General features: G+C 43.8%; 1 protein-coding gene across 3 annotated transcripts in view; it reads right to left on the reverse strand.

Moving 5' to 3' along the window:
* Nucleotides 1-6,381: 6,381 nt before the first annotated feature.
* DRC11 (dynein regulatory complex subunit 11) overlaps nt 6,382-13,092 on the reverse strand; it is a 110,384-nt gene continuing 103,673 nt past the window's right edge. For all 3 annotated transcript variants that reach the window (XM_076342045.1, XM_076342044.1, XM_076342043.1), the window contains 2 exons: nt 11,368-11,606; nt 6,382-6,948 (listed from right to left, as the gene is read on the reverse strand). In XM_076342045.1, coding sequence (XP_076198160.1) covers nt 6,835-6,948; nt 11,368-11,606 — 353 coding nt within the window. In that variant the 3' untranslated portion in view covers nt 6,382-6,834. The remainder of the gene's footprint in view (nt 6,949-11,367; nt 11,607-13,092) is intronic.

Raw genomic sequence — 13,092 nt, forward strand, 5'->3', positions numbered from 1 at the left:
CTCCCTGCTCCCATGCTGGCCACAACCCCTATTACTTTCCCCACCTCTGCCAAGAAAGGGGACTCCAGCTGAGGGCTGTAATGCTGAAGGCCAACTGAGGCTGCATTTGGTGCTTTTGCAGGAAGCAACTGTGTAAAAAAAAAAAAAAAAAAAAAAAAGGGGGGGGGGGGTTGGCGCTTGTTTGCCGTGCAAAAGAAATGGACCCTCTTCTGCAGCGTTCTCCCGGGGTAGCGGCCTTTCAGTGCGGAGCTCGGGAATTAGCCAGAGCTGTGCAGGCAGCTTTGGTTGTGTGCCTTTGGTTGCACCGTGGCAGCGTTTTACTGGCGGCCTCTGAAAAGCACTGTCGGCCAGGGACATCCCAGGGCAGCGAGCTGGGGGTCTGGCTGGAGAAACCCCCTCTCCTTTGAAGAGAACAGCCCCCTGGATGCTGTGCAAAACTGAACAAGAGCCCTAAATGATTTGGGGATTTTATGCAGCTTGTTATCTTAGGTGTGGATTTTTTTTTTAAATCCCAGCAAGAAATAATCCTCTTTTTCTGGTTGGAATAGAAATGGCTTGATGCTACAAGGCAAAAAATAAAAGGAAGCTCTATCCGGTGCTGTGATGATTTGCAAGGCTAGTGAGAGACTACATAAGGCGTTTTCAAATAGACTCTAATATTTTCAGTGCTTAAAGAGGGCCTGACTACGTGACACCTTTTTTGAAGCCCTGATTTACAATGGACCCAGGCTGAGTGCATTATAATTTGCTGCGCGAAGTTCCAAAGTCGCAGTACTTTCAATAATGAGGAGAGAAACCCTAATATGATGAGACTTTTTTTTGGTATTGTGTTTAATGAAAAGCTAAAAATGTGCTAATTTGTAAGTCCTGTTGTGGTAGTGGCATCGGAGGCTTTTGAAATGCATTACTGACTTAGGAAGTTTTAAGAAAAAAAAAGACATTTTGCTACTAGCAGAAAAGTCAATTATAACGTTTCCACACTTTAGAAAATTGCTGATGCAGGATGGGAGTTAATAGAACAGTCAGCTTCACTTTGTATTACTGAATTTGGGGGGTTTTGCTGAGAAATGTCAGGTTTTGTTGTGTGGTTTGTTTTTTTTTTTTTTTTTTTTTTTAATTCTGATGGCAACTTAAACAATAAGCCACAACAGGTACCTCATGGTTGGGACTCATCTCTGGCCAGGGTGTGCTGGAAGGACATGTATTCCCTTGGGCTGTTCCCACCTGGAGTGGGACTGTGTGCCAGCCTGGTGTGATGCAGACTGCCCAGGACCAGGGTGAATCATCATAAATAAAGATTTAGCAGCATTTTGTAGTTGGGCTGATCTCTCCCTGATGGTGGAGGAGCACATGCCAAAGCGCTGAGTCCGGTGCAATCTGTTCCCAGTGCTTTGCAAAAGAGCCCTGTTAATTTATTAAAAAACGCTTAAACCGAGAAACTGGAGAAAATAGGTGTCCTTACCCACTGTGCTCTCGATGGAGCTTTTTTCCATCTCCTGGAGAAGAAAACAGCAGTAAACTTTTCCTAAGCTCTTGGGGAATGGAGGGGTGGGAGCTCTGGGAGACTCCCTGTGGTTGCCAGAGAGCTTCAGTGCTGGTTGTAAAAATCCTGGTGCTGGAGGAGTCGGCTTTCAGGAAGGCAGCAGCACTCCCAGTAACCCTATCTCTAAATCAGTACAGGCTAGCAAGGCAAAATAGCTCATGTGAAATTGGCAGGGATCAGAGACAAGGGCTGGCACCACTTTTAACAGGAGTTACCGTGTCTGATTAAAGGGCTTTGGCCACAGCGGCATAACCCAAGCGCTTGACATAAGCCAGGGACCTAATAATACCCGAGGCACATTGCAAAAGCATGACTTCATGGGGGCTGCTGCCTTTTACCTAGCGAGGGCCGTTTTTCCTCCCTTCTCGCTGTGAGGATGCAGCCCTCCTGCCTGGCTGCATGGGACTGGGGCTGCCTTTGGTTGGCTGCATCCCCGAAAGCTTGCTGCCGGGAGGTAGATGCATCTCCTGCACAGATGCTAACAGGGATGGTGCCTGGGGTCTGCAAAGAGGCTGGGGGCTCTTCCCTGGGATGCTTGGTGGGTGCTGTAGAGCAGTGTGGAGGTGATGGCCTCATGACTTAAGGCTCCACTTGGTTTTGGTTTCTTACTATTTGAAGTGCTATGACAAACTGCTTGTGTTTCTCAGGCTTATTGATAGGGTTTAAATCATTTGGCAGACATCTCACCTGAGGCAGGGTATCCACTACACACCTGAAATCCTGATTACGGCACTTTTTTTGCAGAGAGCCTTGTGGCAAATTGGGAGCAACTTATTTCCCACTGGAGCCAGAAGCTTTGTCAGCTGCAAGCCTGAGTCTCTGCTCTGGTTGGTTTGGCTGATGCCCAGGTGATGGGGATTGGGGGTTATGGGTATCTTGGGGAGGCAAAGGTGATGTTGGGAACTTGTACAACAGGGAGGTGGGCAAGAATTGACTCCCAGGTGCTTCCCCTGCCTTGGATGGAGGCTGAGTGCCAGGGCTGTGCTCCTTGCCCACCACCCAGGACTCTGCAAAGCTGGCACTGAAACCTGGGCTCCTGCTCCAAGCATGGCCTTGGAGGCTATATTTAAAGCACATTAAAATCCACAGGGCAGGGTCATGCCAAGACTTTATTGCCTCTGGGGGAGTGAAGTCACACTTTGCTCCCTCTTTCTTGGCTGTTCCTCCCGAAGTATTTCAAAGGGGGGTTCCTGTTTTGTGTGGTAAAGCAGAAAGATTGGGAGTGAGCATGAACGCTTTTTAAAAGTCGTGTCATATGTAGTTCTCCTGGGTTTGGAGGAAGCAATTAAGCCAATTAATTTATTGGTAAATTATCTTATGATGAAGTACAAAATAACTGCAATGAAACGCTGACATTCACATTAATACCAAATTAGTTACTGTATTATGACTGTTCTTACAATGAATGCCCAGTAATTTAATAGTAATGGGATATTTAAATAATTTAGCCGATAATTCTCTAGATCACTTACATATATAAATGAGTGTGATGGCTTCTTTTCTCAACTTTGCTGGTGCTGCTGGATTACCTCCCACCACCACACCAGGAGGCAAAGCAGTCTGACGCCCCTCTCCACTGTTTCCCAAAACTCGCTTCTTGCTGGAAACTAAGTAGGGGATAGGGTGTAGCAAAGGGGATTTCCCTCCCTCATCAGATTTTGGGATTGCTGTGCCATGAGGCTGTGGCTGGAAAGCGGAGCGCAATTGCTCTGTGGCTGGGCTTAGCAAAGTCACAATCCTCTTTTTTTTTCCCCGTTATGAAAGATCTCTGGGTAGAGATGCTCTACCCAGACCTGGTAGAGCATCTCTAGCGGTGTTCCTTGTGAGAACACTATTAGCCTCACAGCAGGACGGGCATTGGAGATCCAGCCAGGGCCACTTAATTGAATAGTTCAGCCGTTGACACTGAAATTACTGTGTGTTGGCTCTGCTTGATACAACAGCTTTGTTTTCAAGTAGCTGCACTTTCTGTAATAATAATTATAAATAGCATTAAAATTGCTCCTCATTCTTCCCTCCCCATCCCCCTGAGAGGACTCTAAAGGAGAGCGAGGGCTTGGCAGCTATGCAGGGCAGAGTTTGTCTGCTTTACTGCTTCTTTGTCACCCCCTGCACCCATGGAGCTGTGTTTAGATACACTAGCTGTGGCTTCCATGTCCCCATGGAAAAAAAAAAAAGAAATGCAGTTTACACCAAAAGTGGCCACTGTTGCAAGCTACACCTAGAGGCTAAATTGCCCCAGTACTTTTTTTCCCATAAACTGGTGAATACTGGAGGAAAAAACACAGGCTTCTGCCCTGGCAACCATACCTGGGAAGGTGAAAGGTTCGTGCATCCTTTCTGCATGGGGTCGGAGTCGTGCCCTGGAGATGGATGTTGCCAGTCAGTGTGTTACTTTGCTATTGAGATTGCATTGAACCTGCTGAAATATTAGTTAATGGACTTGCTTACATCCAACCTAAATGTGGTCTTTTTATCACATCACATTCTGCTGTCAAACCTGTTGTGGAGAGGAGTATTCCACTGTCTGCAAGATTGAGGACAGAATTATCCAAATTAGTTTTCTTGCAGATGAGAGCAGCGATGAGGTTTTTAGCATAAACCCTGCCACCTCTTTGGAGAGTCTGGCTCCTTTCACGGAGGATGAAGTTGAAGAGTATCTTTTTTAATCTGGATGTGCTGCCAAGTTTGTGAAGCCAGCAGCCTGCTGCAAGCAAGCATCTGCAAAGAAAGAATAAAGAAAGGAAAGCCAAAGTTTGTAGCTGCTCTGTTGCAAGCGATTAAATCCAGGGGCTGGCAGCTCATACGCGCGGGGTCCCTTGTGTGGGTGGTGATGAGGCTCCAGCAGCTGGATTACTGCTGGGATGGCTGGGGGAAGGGCTTGCGTACACCAGAAATATCTGGGGGTGTTGCACAGATGAGATCTAGCAAGCATTTTCTCTTCTGTCATTTTGGTCCCCTTAGCGGGGCTGGAGATGCAGCCTCAAGATTGGAAGGGTGAAATCCAGGGGAGCCCTGTACCGGACAGCAAAATGTAGCCAAAGAGGACCACAAAAAGCCTGAGTTGGGGCTGCAATAGCATGGCAACCTATTCTTCCCTTGGGGAGAAAATTCACTTTATTAACCAGAGCCATCCAGTTCCTTCTACTGTGCTCAATGCTGTGATGACTGGCATTGTTTTCTGTGCAGTTAGTTGTCTGTAGGAATCTTCCCGGGCTTTTGTTCAGACTTTGCCATTTCCAGGAGCATCTTTTTCCAGTGGGTTTCTTCTTATAAGCAGGAAAGGCTCAATACCATCCCCTTCCCAGGAAGCTTTGTTAGAGCAGCTTCTTGGGTAGGCTTTTGTCTTTCTGCAGAGTTTCTGTCCTAAAACATGTTGTGTACTGACCATCTGGGTAAGAGCACATTTTCTACAAGTAACTTGCCATCATATTTTTGATGAAATAACTCTGTTCTAGGAGGGGAAGCCAGAGGAGTAAGGGGTTGGGGTAGTACGCAGATGCAGAAATGTTTAAAACACGATCATTCCATTTTACGTAGAAGACATATTGGTAAGATCTTAATAAGCAGTGAGCAGTGCTATACTCAGAGTCAATTGTAACTGGCAGAGTATGTGTGATGTGCTGTCCTCAGCCTGCCCTTCCCCAAAGGCAGGTTGGCCTGGTCTGTGCTGGAGGAAACCTGAGCAGCTTCCTACAGCAATGCAATGCTCCTTGTACCTCCCAGCCTGTCTATAGCGAAGGTATAGAGAGGTCCTTCGACTCCCTGGGGATGGTGTGCCTTGTGTTTCCACTTAAACAGGTATTGCAAGTTACTTGTTGTCAAGTCAATATAAGTATGCTGCAGTTAGAGGTGAAAGCAGGTATTTGTGGCTCTTATCTGAAGAAGATACCGGTGAATGAGATCCTGTACTTGGCATAAAGGTGGTGCTGGCTTCTTCAGTGTTGCATAGGATGTCCCAAAGTTTTAGGGTGTTCTAACCACTGTTTAGAAATACCTTGCCCCCAAAATTGCTGATTTGTGAGCAAACAAGATTGCTTGCATATCAACTGAAACACTATCAAATGCTATCATGGACTACCTGGTGCATTGTGTTTCTCAAAGGTTTAGCTCCCTGCACTTGCTGCTTGTGTTACTTGGTTATTAGGCCTAATGCACTCTATTGAGTAGGAGACACTACATCAAAGCACAAGACCAGGAAATCTCTGCCTCCGAGTGTCTTAGGTCCTTCTGTGTAGAAGACATTCCTGCCACAGAGCTTCACATTTTGCTGCTCAAGCACACAGAAACAGCCACTGTGATCCCACAGGCTACATCTGTACACTGTTTTGTGTGTGGGGTCTGCATGTGATGGGGCAGACTTTCACCAGTGGGCTACTTAAACAGAGCTTGCAGGACTGGATTTAGAAGAAGCTGAAGCAGGTCTAGGTGGATTGGGTTTAACACAGTATGAAACAACCTTTTAGAAAGCTCGACAGGCCTATGCCAGATTGCCATTACAGCTGCTGTTCTGTTACATACGGGTTTTTTTTAAGCAACAGATACATCGCTATTTGTGCACACAAGGTAATTGGGTGTTGTTTTCTATTGCAAAATAGATTCTCAGGACATCCACCAAAATGAACACCACCTGATCACTTTGCTTTTGCTTTTCTTCTGCTTATTAATGTTTTCTGCTAACAATCACATACATGAATTTGTCCATGATGAGGCATCAAAAGGTGAAACGGTGCTGGTCCTCATGTGGCTATGTAAATATTCAGCTTGTGGTAGATTGCATTAAGTGTCTTATAATCCATCCCAATTAAAAAGCAGTCTTTATAGCTGTAATAGTTTTATTGAGAACTGTAACACATTAGACCTACAGATATATAAAGCAGTTAGTTTTATAAAGCATATAGGATATTAAAGTAATGAAAGACATTAATGTGACATCAATTTTTAAGGAGAGTTACTTGCTGAAATAAATGAGTATAGCCTAAAAGTTGATGGCATGTTACAGTCCTGAGTAATGAACCTCTCTGCCCCCTAAAACCTTGTAGAATAAATAATGCTTGAGCAAGTCAGTGGTCATTAACTCTTCATCCTCTGAGAGCTACATGTCACATTGATGTCTCATCTGATTTTTTTTTTTTTAACTTTTTAAAATTCATTCAGAAAGGAATTATCTTTCCTGGAATAGCTATAACTTGGGGTGCATTATTCTCATGTGTCTGCTTTCCTGACGGCTCCCCCTTTTCAGTGAAGTAGAGCTGTGACTGATATTGCCAGATGCAAAATTCTTGAGGAAGTTAGTTTTTCTTGTTTCCTTTATTTCCTTCTTTTGTTTTTCCTTTTCCTGCTTTCTCACTGTCTGCCAGTGCTCTGATTCGCGCTTTACCCAGCTGTGTCTTGGCATACCAAGCCTGGAAAATCAAAAAGCGTGTGTATGTTTTATTAAAATTTAAAAAGAAAAAATAAAAGAACACTTAAGAAACTCTTTACTAGTACAATGGAGCATTCCTTAAAAAAAAATTCTTAAAATCCTGTCTGGCTCGTGGCGAAGCAGAAATGAAATCCTCAGATCTCTTGAGTACATTATTATAACAAGAAGTATAGCCATTGCTTGCTTGAAGTGTCTCATTAACAGGAATACTTAGCTGGGCCATTTGTGTTGCTATAGCTATGGAAATGTTAGAACTTCTATGATCAACCCTATTTCTGAGGTATATAGCTCTTGTCAAAACTCCCTCTGGTCTGAAACTTGGCAATAGACAAAGCATGTACTTCTCATGGCTCTGCAAATCAATCCAGACAGTTTTTATTTCAATGAGAGTGCTTAAGAAGCAAAACAAACCCCGAACATTAAACCTGTTTATTGCTTTCAGATGCCTGTTCACAGTCCTGTGACTTGTAAACGATTTTGGTATAGTCGCTCTGCAAACTTGCCAAGCTCCCAGGCTGTAACATCAACAAGGCAGTTCTAGGCCACGTGAAAATAATGTAAAATGAAGGAGAGGGTAGTGCTTTAAAGCTAGAAGTGTGTAGGAATTGGTTTTTTCCTGTATATACATACAGGAACCTTTATCAATAAAGTCCTGCCCATCAGCGATTAAAATGCCACTAGGTGTTGACATGATTGATAAAATGCCTTCCCTCTTGCCCGTATTTATCCATGCGCTGCCCCAGGAATGGATGTCTTTCCTCTGACCACAGACCACTATTTAATGCCACAACTGTGTCTCCTCTGCCCTTCACTTGGGTAGTCTTCAACCTTCCTACCAATGCAGCATCCTGTAAAGTCTGCCTTTTCCATATGATTCATCCAAAATGCTGCCTCCAGCTTGAGCCTGGTAAGGCTACCCCTAGGAATTTGCCTTGTCCAGTTTCCCAGTATGTGTTACAGACAGGCAGCAGCAAGACGAGTAGCTGGGAGAAGAGGTATTGGAAAAATGTATAAGGAAGAAAACCCCTTGATGTTCCTCTCCTGGTCCCAGATGATCCTTCTTGGTGTCATGCTTCTTAAAGGCTTCCTCTGGGTCCCAGAAAGGGGCTGATGACAGGCACCCTATTTGAATCTCTTGTCTTGCAGATTAAATACTGTCAGCAGGTAAATGAAGTCTGACAGCTGTCAAATGTCTAGCTGGCTGCTGAGCAGCCCTAACACTGTGGTCTCTGCTCTAATTGCCCAAATCAGCTGAGCACCCCTCCTCCAAGGACCCTGACTCCACTGATTAAAACATTATGCAACCTCTCATGCATTCACATCTAGATGGTGTCATGGGAGGTGTTTGGGAAGAACCTTTGGTCTCTCAGTGCAGCAGCCTGGGCAATTGAATTTTGCTGTCCTAAAGATGGTCTCGGGCCAAGCTATTCCTGTGTCAGGGAGAACAGACACAGTTGGGACAACACGGGGCAGGGAGAGGCCTGGAGATGGCTGTTTATGGTCCTTCATATGAGTGGGATAAGAAAGACAAGATGGTGGTTGTGACTATTGGCTCGGGGAGGAATTGACTTCTCCAGCAGTAGCTAGCAATCAAGCAATGTCTCTGGCCTCCCATGCGTGATAGGCCATAGAAATTCTATTTCCCCCCCAGGTTTGTTGTCCTGGGAATGATGTTCTCCAGACCTTAAGTGGGAGATGGAAAGAATAACAAACCCTTGCCAACAGCTTGCTGGGAGCTTGGGAGGATGGAAAGCACCGTCTGGTGGGTGCAGACCGGGGAGGTCATCTTGCTGCCCACTCTGAGTCACTGATAAAGGACTCTGCTGCATGTGGCAGGAGGAGCTGAGTGGCTCATGATGTCTTCTCTTGTTCCCTTCACATTTCTTTGTGCATATGTTTCAATGTGGTAAATCTACCTGCCTGTTGGCATGTGATGATGGCTGCTTTTGACTCTTTAGCTAGTGGAACTGCTGTGTGAGATTAATGAAGCTACCTCCTCGGATATGGTTAAAATAAAAGTAGATTTATCACTAATGCACTAGCATCTGATCTGGGGATGTAAGTTACTGATAGTAAGTGACTGATCAGTGTTAAAATGTTTGCTTGTTGGAGGAATGATGTCCACAGTCTTTGGTATGGGTTTTCTTACATATTAAGTATTTTGTACCAGTCACTGCCAGGCAGAACTAGTGTGCTAGTTGAACTGTCCTTTGCTCCTCTAGGACTACTGTTATTTCTGTGTAAGGATTTGTATCAATCACACTGGTGCAATAATTTATAATTTCAAAAATGTGGATGTATAATTGGGGCAGAAATTTGAGTAAATTGAATGAAGAAATCACATTATCACAAACTTTGCATTATTTATATTCATTTTGGAACACTGGCAGAATATAAATGTCAAACAGGGAGATTCATGTTTCCAGTGAATAGAAATCAAAGATTCATCACAGCGCTAATCTTCACTTTGAATACTGTATTTTAGCAGCCCCACTTCAAAAAGGACAAAGCAAAGCAACAGAAAAGGTCCAGTGACGGCAATGATTAGAGGCTCAGGAAGAGGGGCTTCTGTGCAAGAAGAGATGAAGGTACTGGAGTTAATGCACGAGGCCATTTTGACAATCCTCTTCCCCTGTGCCATATTACAGGTGCTGGGGCAAAGTTCCATGACATTTAAGGGAAACAAATTTAAAACCGATAAAAGGAAATACTTTCTTAAGGGCTGTAATTAATGCAAGGAAATTATTGCCATGGGAGGCTGAGGACAGTATCATTTTAGCTGTGTTCAGAACAAAGTGCTGCCTGAATACTTTGTGCTGTACAAAACAGGCACATTTATAGTAAGTGGAATAATATTTTGGAGTTAAACTCGCACTAAATACTAGCTCTTGTGTTTCAGGGTACAAATGGATTACTACTTGGAGCTGGGAATGATAGGGCTTTTTCTTTGCTGCAATGCTGAACCATTAGCCTTTCCCTGAGGAAAGATACTGGTTTAGATAGGAAGCATGAAGAAAAAAGAGTAATTTGCCAAATATCACAAATGCTGCATATGCTGAGTGAGCCAAATGGCTCTAAATGGAAATTGGAAAGTACTCAACAGGGCTGGGAGAAATATGCACTATCATTAGGTTAGCAGTGGAAGACGACTTGGACAAAGTTGTTAGAAACAGCATCCTGTTTGTTGTGTGAGGTGCTGTGAGGATTCAAAACCAGAGGGGATTCAAAGAGCAGAACAAAGAGGAAACCTTTTAGCCAGGAGAACTCAATGGTTTATAAGCATGTCTGTGTAGAAGTTGGGGGGGTATGGGACTGAGAAAGCTCTTCTGGGGTCTCTTGGCTTCAGTACAGAAGTCCTATCCCATTTGGAGCCCCTGGTGTGGGCTGCCTGCAGCTTTCCTTGGCACATAGCAGGGCTGTCCTGTTCAGTGCTCAAGGCTTTTACTAGCGTTTAGCAGGCTTGAAGTGCCTCCATCAAGCATTGTGCTGTTTTTCTGGGGTGTCAGTGCTGCTAAGCTGTAGTGTTGCACTCAACTAGCTAGTTCAAGCCCAGTTCAGCTGTCCCTAAACTACACTGAAGTCACTACAGTAAATAAATTGTAGACCTGTACTTAAGCCTGATAAACTGTTCCCATCATTAGGAAAACCAAAAACAATACAGTGAAAGCAGAATTAACCATCACATGAAGATAATCCTAGTCTAAGGAAAGAAAAACACATTATTACTGAGCTACACGTGGAAAAAATAGTTGTTTGCAGGGTGATCCATGTATGTTTGAGGTATATGTAATGCATCTCAAATGCACTAGGTTTTGCCTTAAGGATTTTTTGGCCCTGAGGGTGGGAGAGAGGGATGGAGTTTGAGGCAGAAACTGATTTTTTTTTTAAACCCTGAAATGAAGAAAATTCTTGTTTGAAATAATTTTAAATAAGGACTTAAAACTCAATCCCCATGTGGAGCACCCTGCAGGCCCCACGTGTCCAAGTTTTCTGCCTTCTCAAGATAATATAGCCAAGCTTGCTGAACATGTCAGCTCTGAAAGAAAAAGGACTGATGCATTGTACTACTGGCACCTGCATAACTTATCCATGCATGTGAAGGCCACTCTGTTCAACGTGAGCTGGGTGTGGGCAGTAGGTTCAGCAAAGCAGTATGCCAGGCTTGTTACCTGTGCAGAGTTGCTGCCTGTAATAATGACCGTTTGCCTGGCATGTCCAGCTGCCAAACAGCCCAAAATGGAGGAGATGGGTGTTTGGTGCTGTTGAGCCACACATCATCATTCAAATAGTGATGTGCCAACCCACCAGCAGAATTAGCAGGTCTCTAGATCAAATGTGCCTGGACAAGGACATGGCAGGGGATGATGAAAGACAGCCAGTTAACGTAGCTCTTTGTCACCTTAAATATTTCTTCCTCCTCTCTGTACACTGGGTCCTGTCTGGCCAGAGAAGTCATGAACTCGGCAGTCCTCAGTGGCTTCCTGGTCATCTGTAGCAGGCGTAGCTCACTCAGGACAGCTTGCACCGCCTGGATGATGTGTCCCTGGGTGAAACCATCAGACACCTTTGCTAGGCAGCTTATGTTCAGCAAGTTGGTGATCGCTCCACCGTTCTGCAGGATGATGTGTTTCCATAACACTGTTCATCAGGACCCAGAAAAAGAAAATGCCAAAGACATGCATTAAGGAAAGCAGGAGAAATATTTCTGCATTTGGAAATTGAAACAGGAAAATAAGGGATATCAGTCAGGAAAGCCAAGATTCAAGTTTTTCTTGTTTGCTGTTTCTTTCATCTACAGATTTGGAGCATAGAGGCCCTTAGGCATGTCTGTTCTTAAACAATTAGTGATCATTTGTTGGCTGCCAGTCAGTACTTTTCAGAAAGTCATTAAGGGCATATAACGTGAGGTGGGTATGTGTGTAAAAATGGAAAGAACTACCTAAATATGCCTGTGTGTATACACAGAAAGAGAACCTGTCCAGAATGTTCCCATTTGGGTGTATAAAGTACCTATATTAACAGCTTGTTCTTATTTCTGTGACCCTGATCACAGGTTACTACTGCTGAACTGAGGGCTGCTATGGGGACTCAATGTCTGGTTTGGGAGCCAAAGGCTTCCAGCTATGCAGGCATGTGTTGCAAAGGCCAGGTGTAAATTTCTGTGATTGCATTTCACTTGTTATTTAAATGGTGAACCTGTTTGTATCTTTTAGCTGTGAACCTCTGTTACATGAAGGTTTTCTTAATGTTTGTGAAGTGCCTGAGATTTTGCTTCCAAAAATAAATTAATAGGAGTAATAACATCTTTTGTTTTATCCTAGGTAAAGTAATGGTCTGTCTCAGAGAAACTTAGTAAAACTTTCATGCCATCTCACCATGCTTTCCTTTAAAGCCTTATATGAAAACATTTGGAAAAAATAAGTATTATGCATAGAGATTAAAAAGGTTCTTGAATGACACAGACAATTTGTGATTTGAGCATTGTGTGTTTGAATGCTCATAGGTAGTATGAAAATGTTGGGTGGAAAGTTAATGGTACTGGATGTTGGGACAGTCATGAAATGGAAAGAACCTGCCTTATTCTTCCTTTGATTGCAATATCAATACTATGGACTTATGCCCATAACTATCGACAACTTTGTACTACATTTTTCACTCAGGCAGATTGTGATCTTCCACTTGAATTGTATCTATGCTCGATAATTATTGGCTGAATCACTAATTCATAAAAGAGGAATTGATGCACACAACAGTGAGTGCTACTTCTGCGTAGCCATATATTGTGTGCTGCAGCTTCTGTTGCAGATAGGATCATGTGTAATACGAGGTACTGACTTGCTGGGTGATTAATAGCAAGAAACCAGGATAGGATTGTGAATCTTCCACTTTAATGACTTCCATTGTATGTTTACTCTTTCTGTTGTGCATAGATTGGAACATTCTGGTTTGTAACAAAAGGGAGGGTTGTAGCAGACAGGTAGCTGTGCGCTGTGGCTATGGATATTTGTTATGTAATGGCTTTTCTGTCAAAACAAGCTTCTTTAGATCTCAAATTGGGTGTCAGGCACTGAAAGTTGTCAAGATTGGAAAGTGAGTGCTCTGTACCATAAAGATCATATTTCCA

Source organism: Aptenodytes patagonicus, chromosome 6 (assembly GCF_965638725.1).
Source record: "Aptenodytes patagonicus chromosome 6, bAptPat1.pri.cur, whole genome shotgun sequence".
Classification (NCBI taxonomy): domain Eukaryota; kingdom Metazoa; phylum Chordata; class Aves; order Sphenisciformes; family Spheniscidae; genus Aptenodytes; species Aptenodytes patagonicus.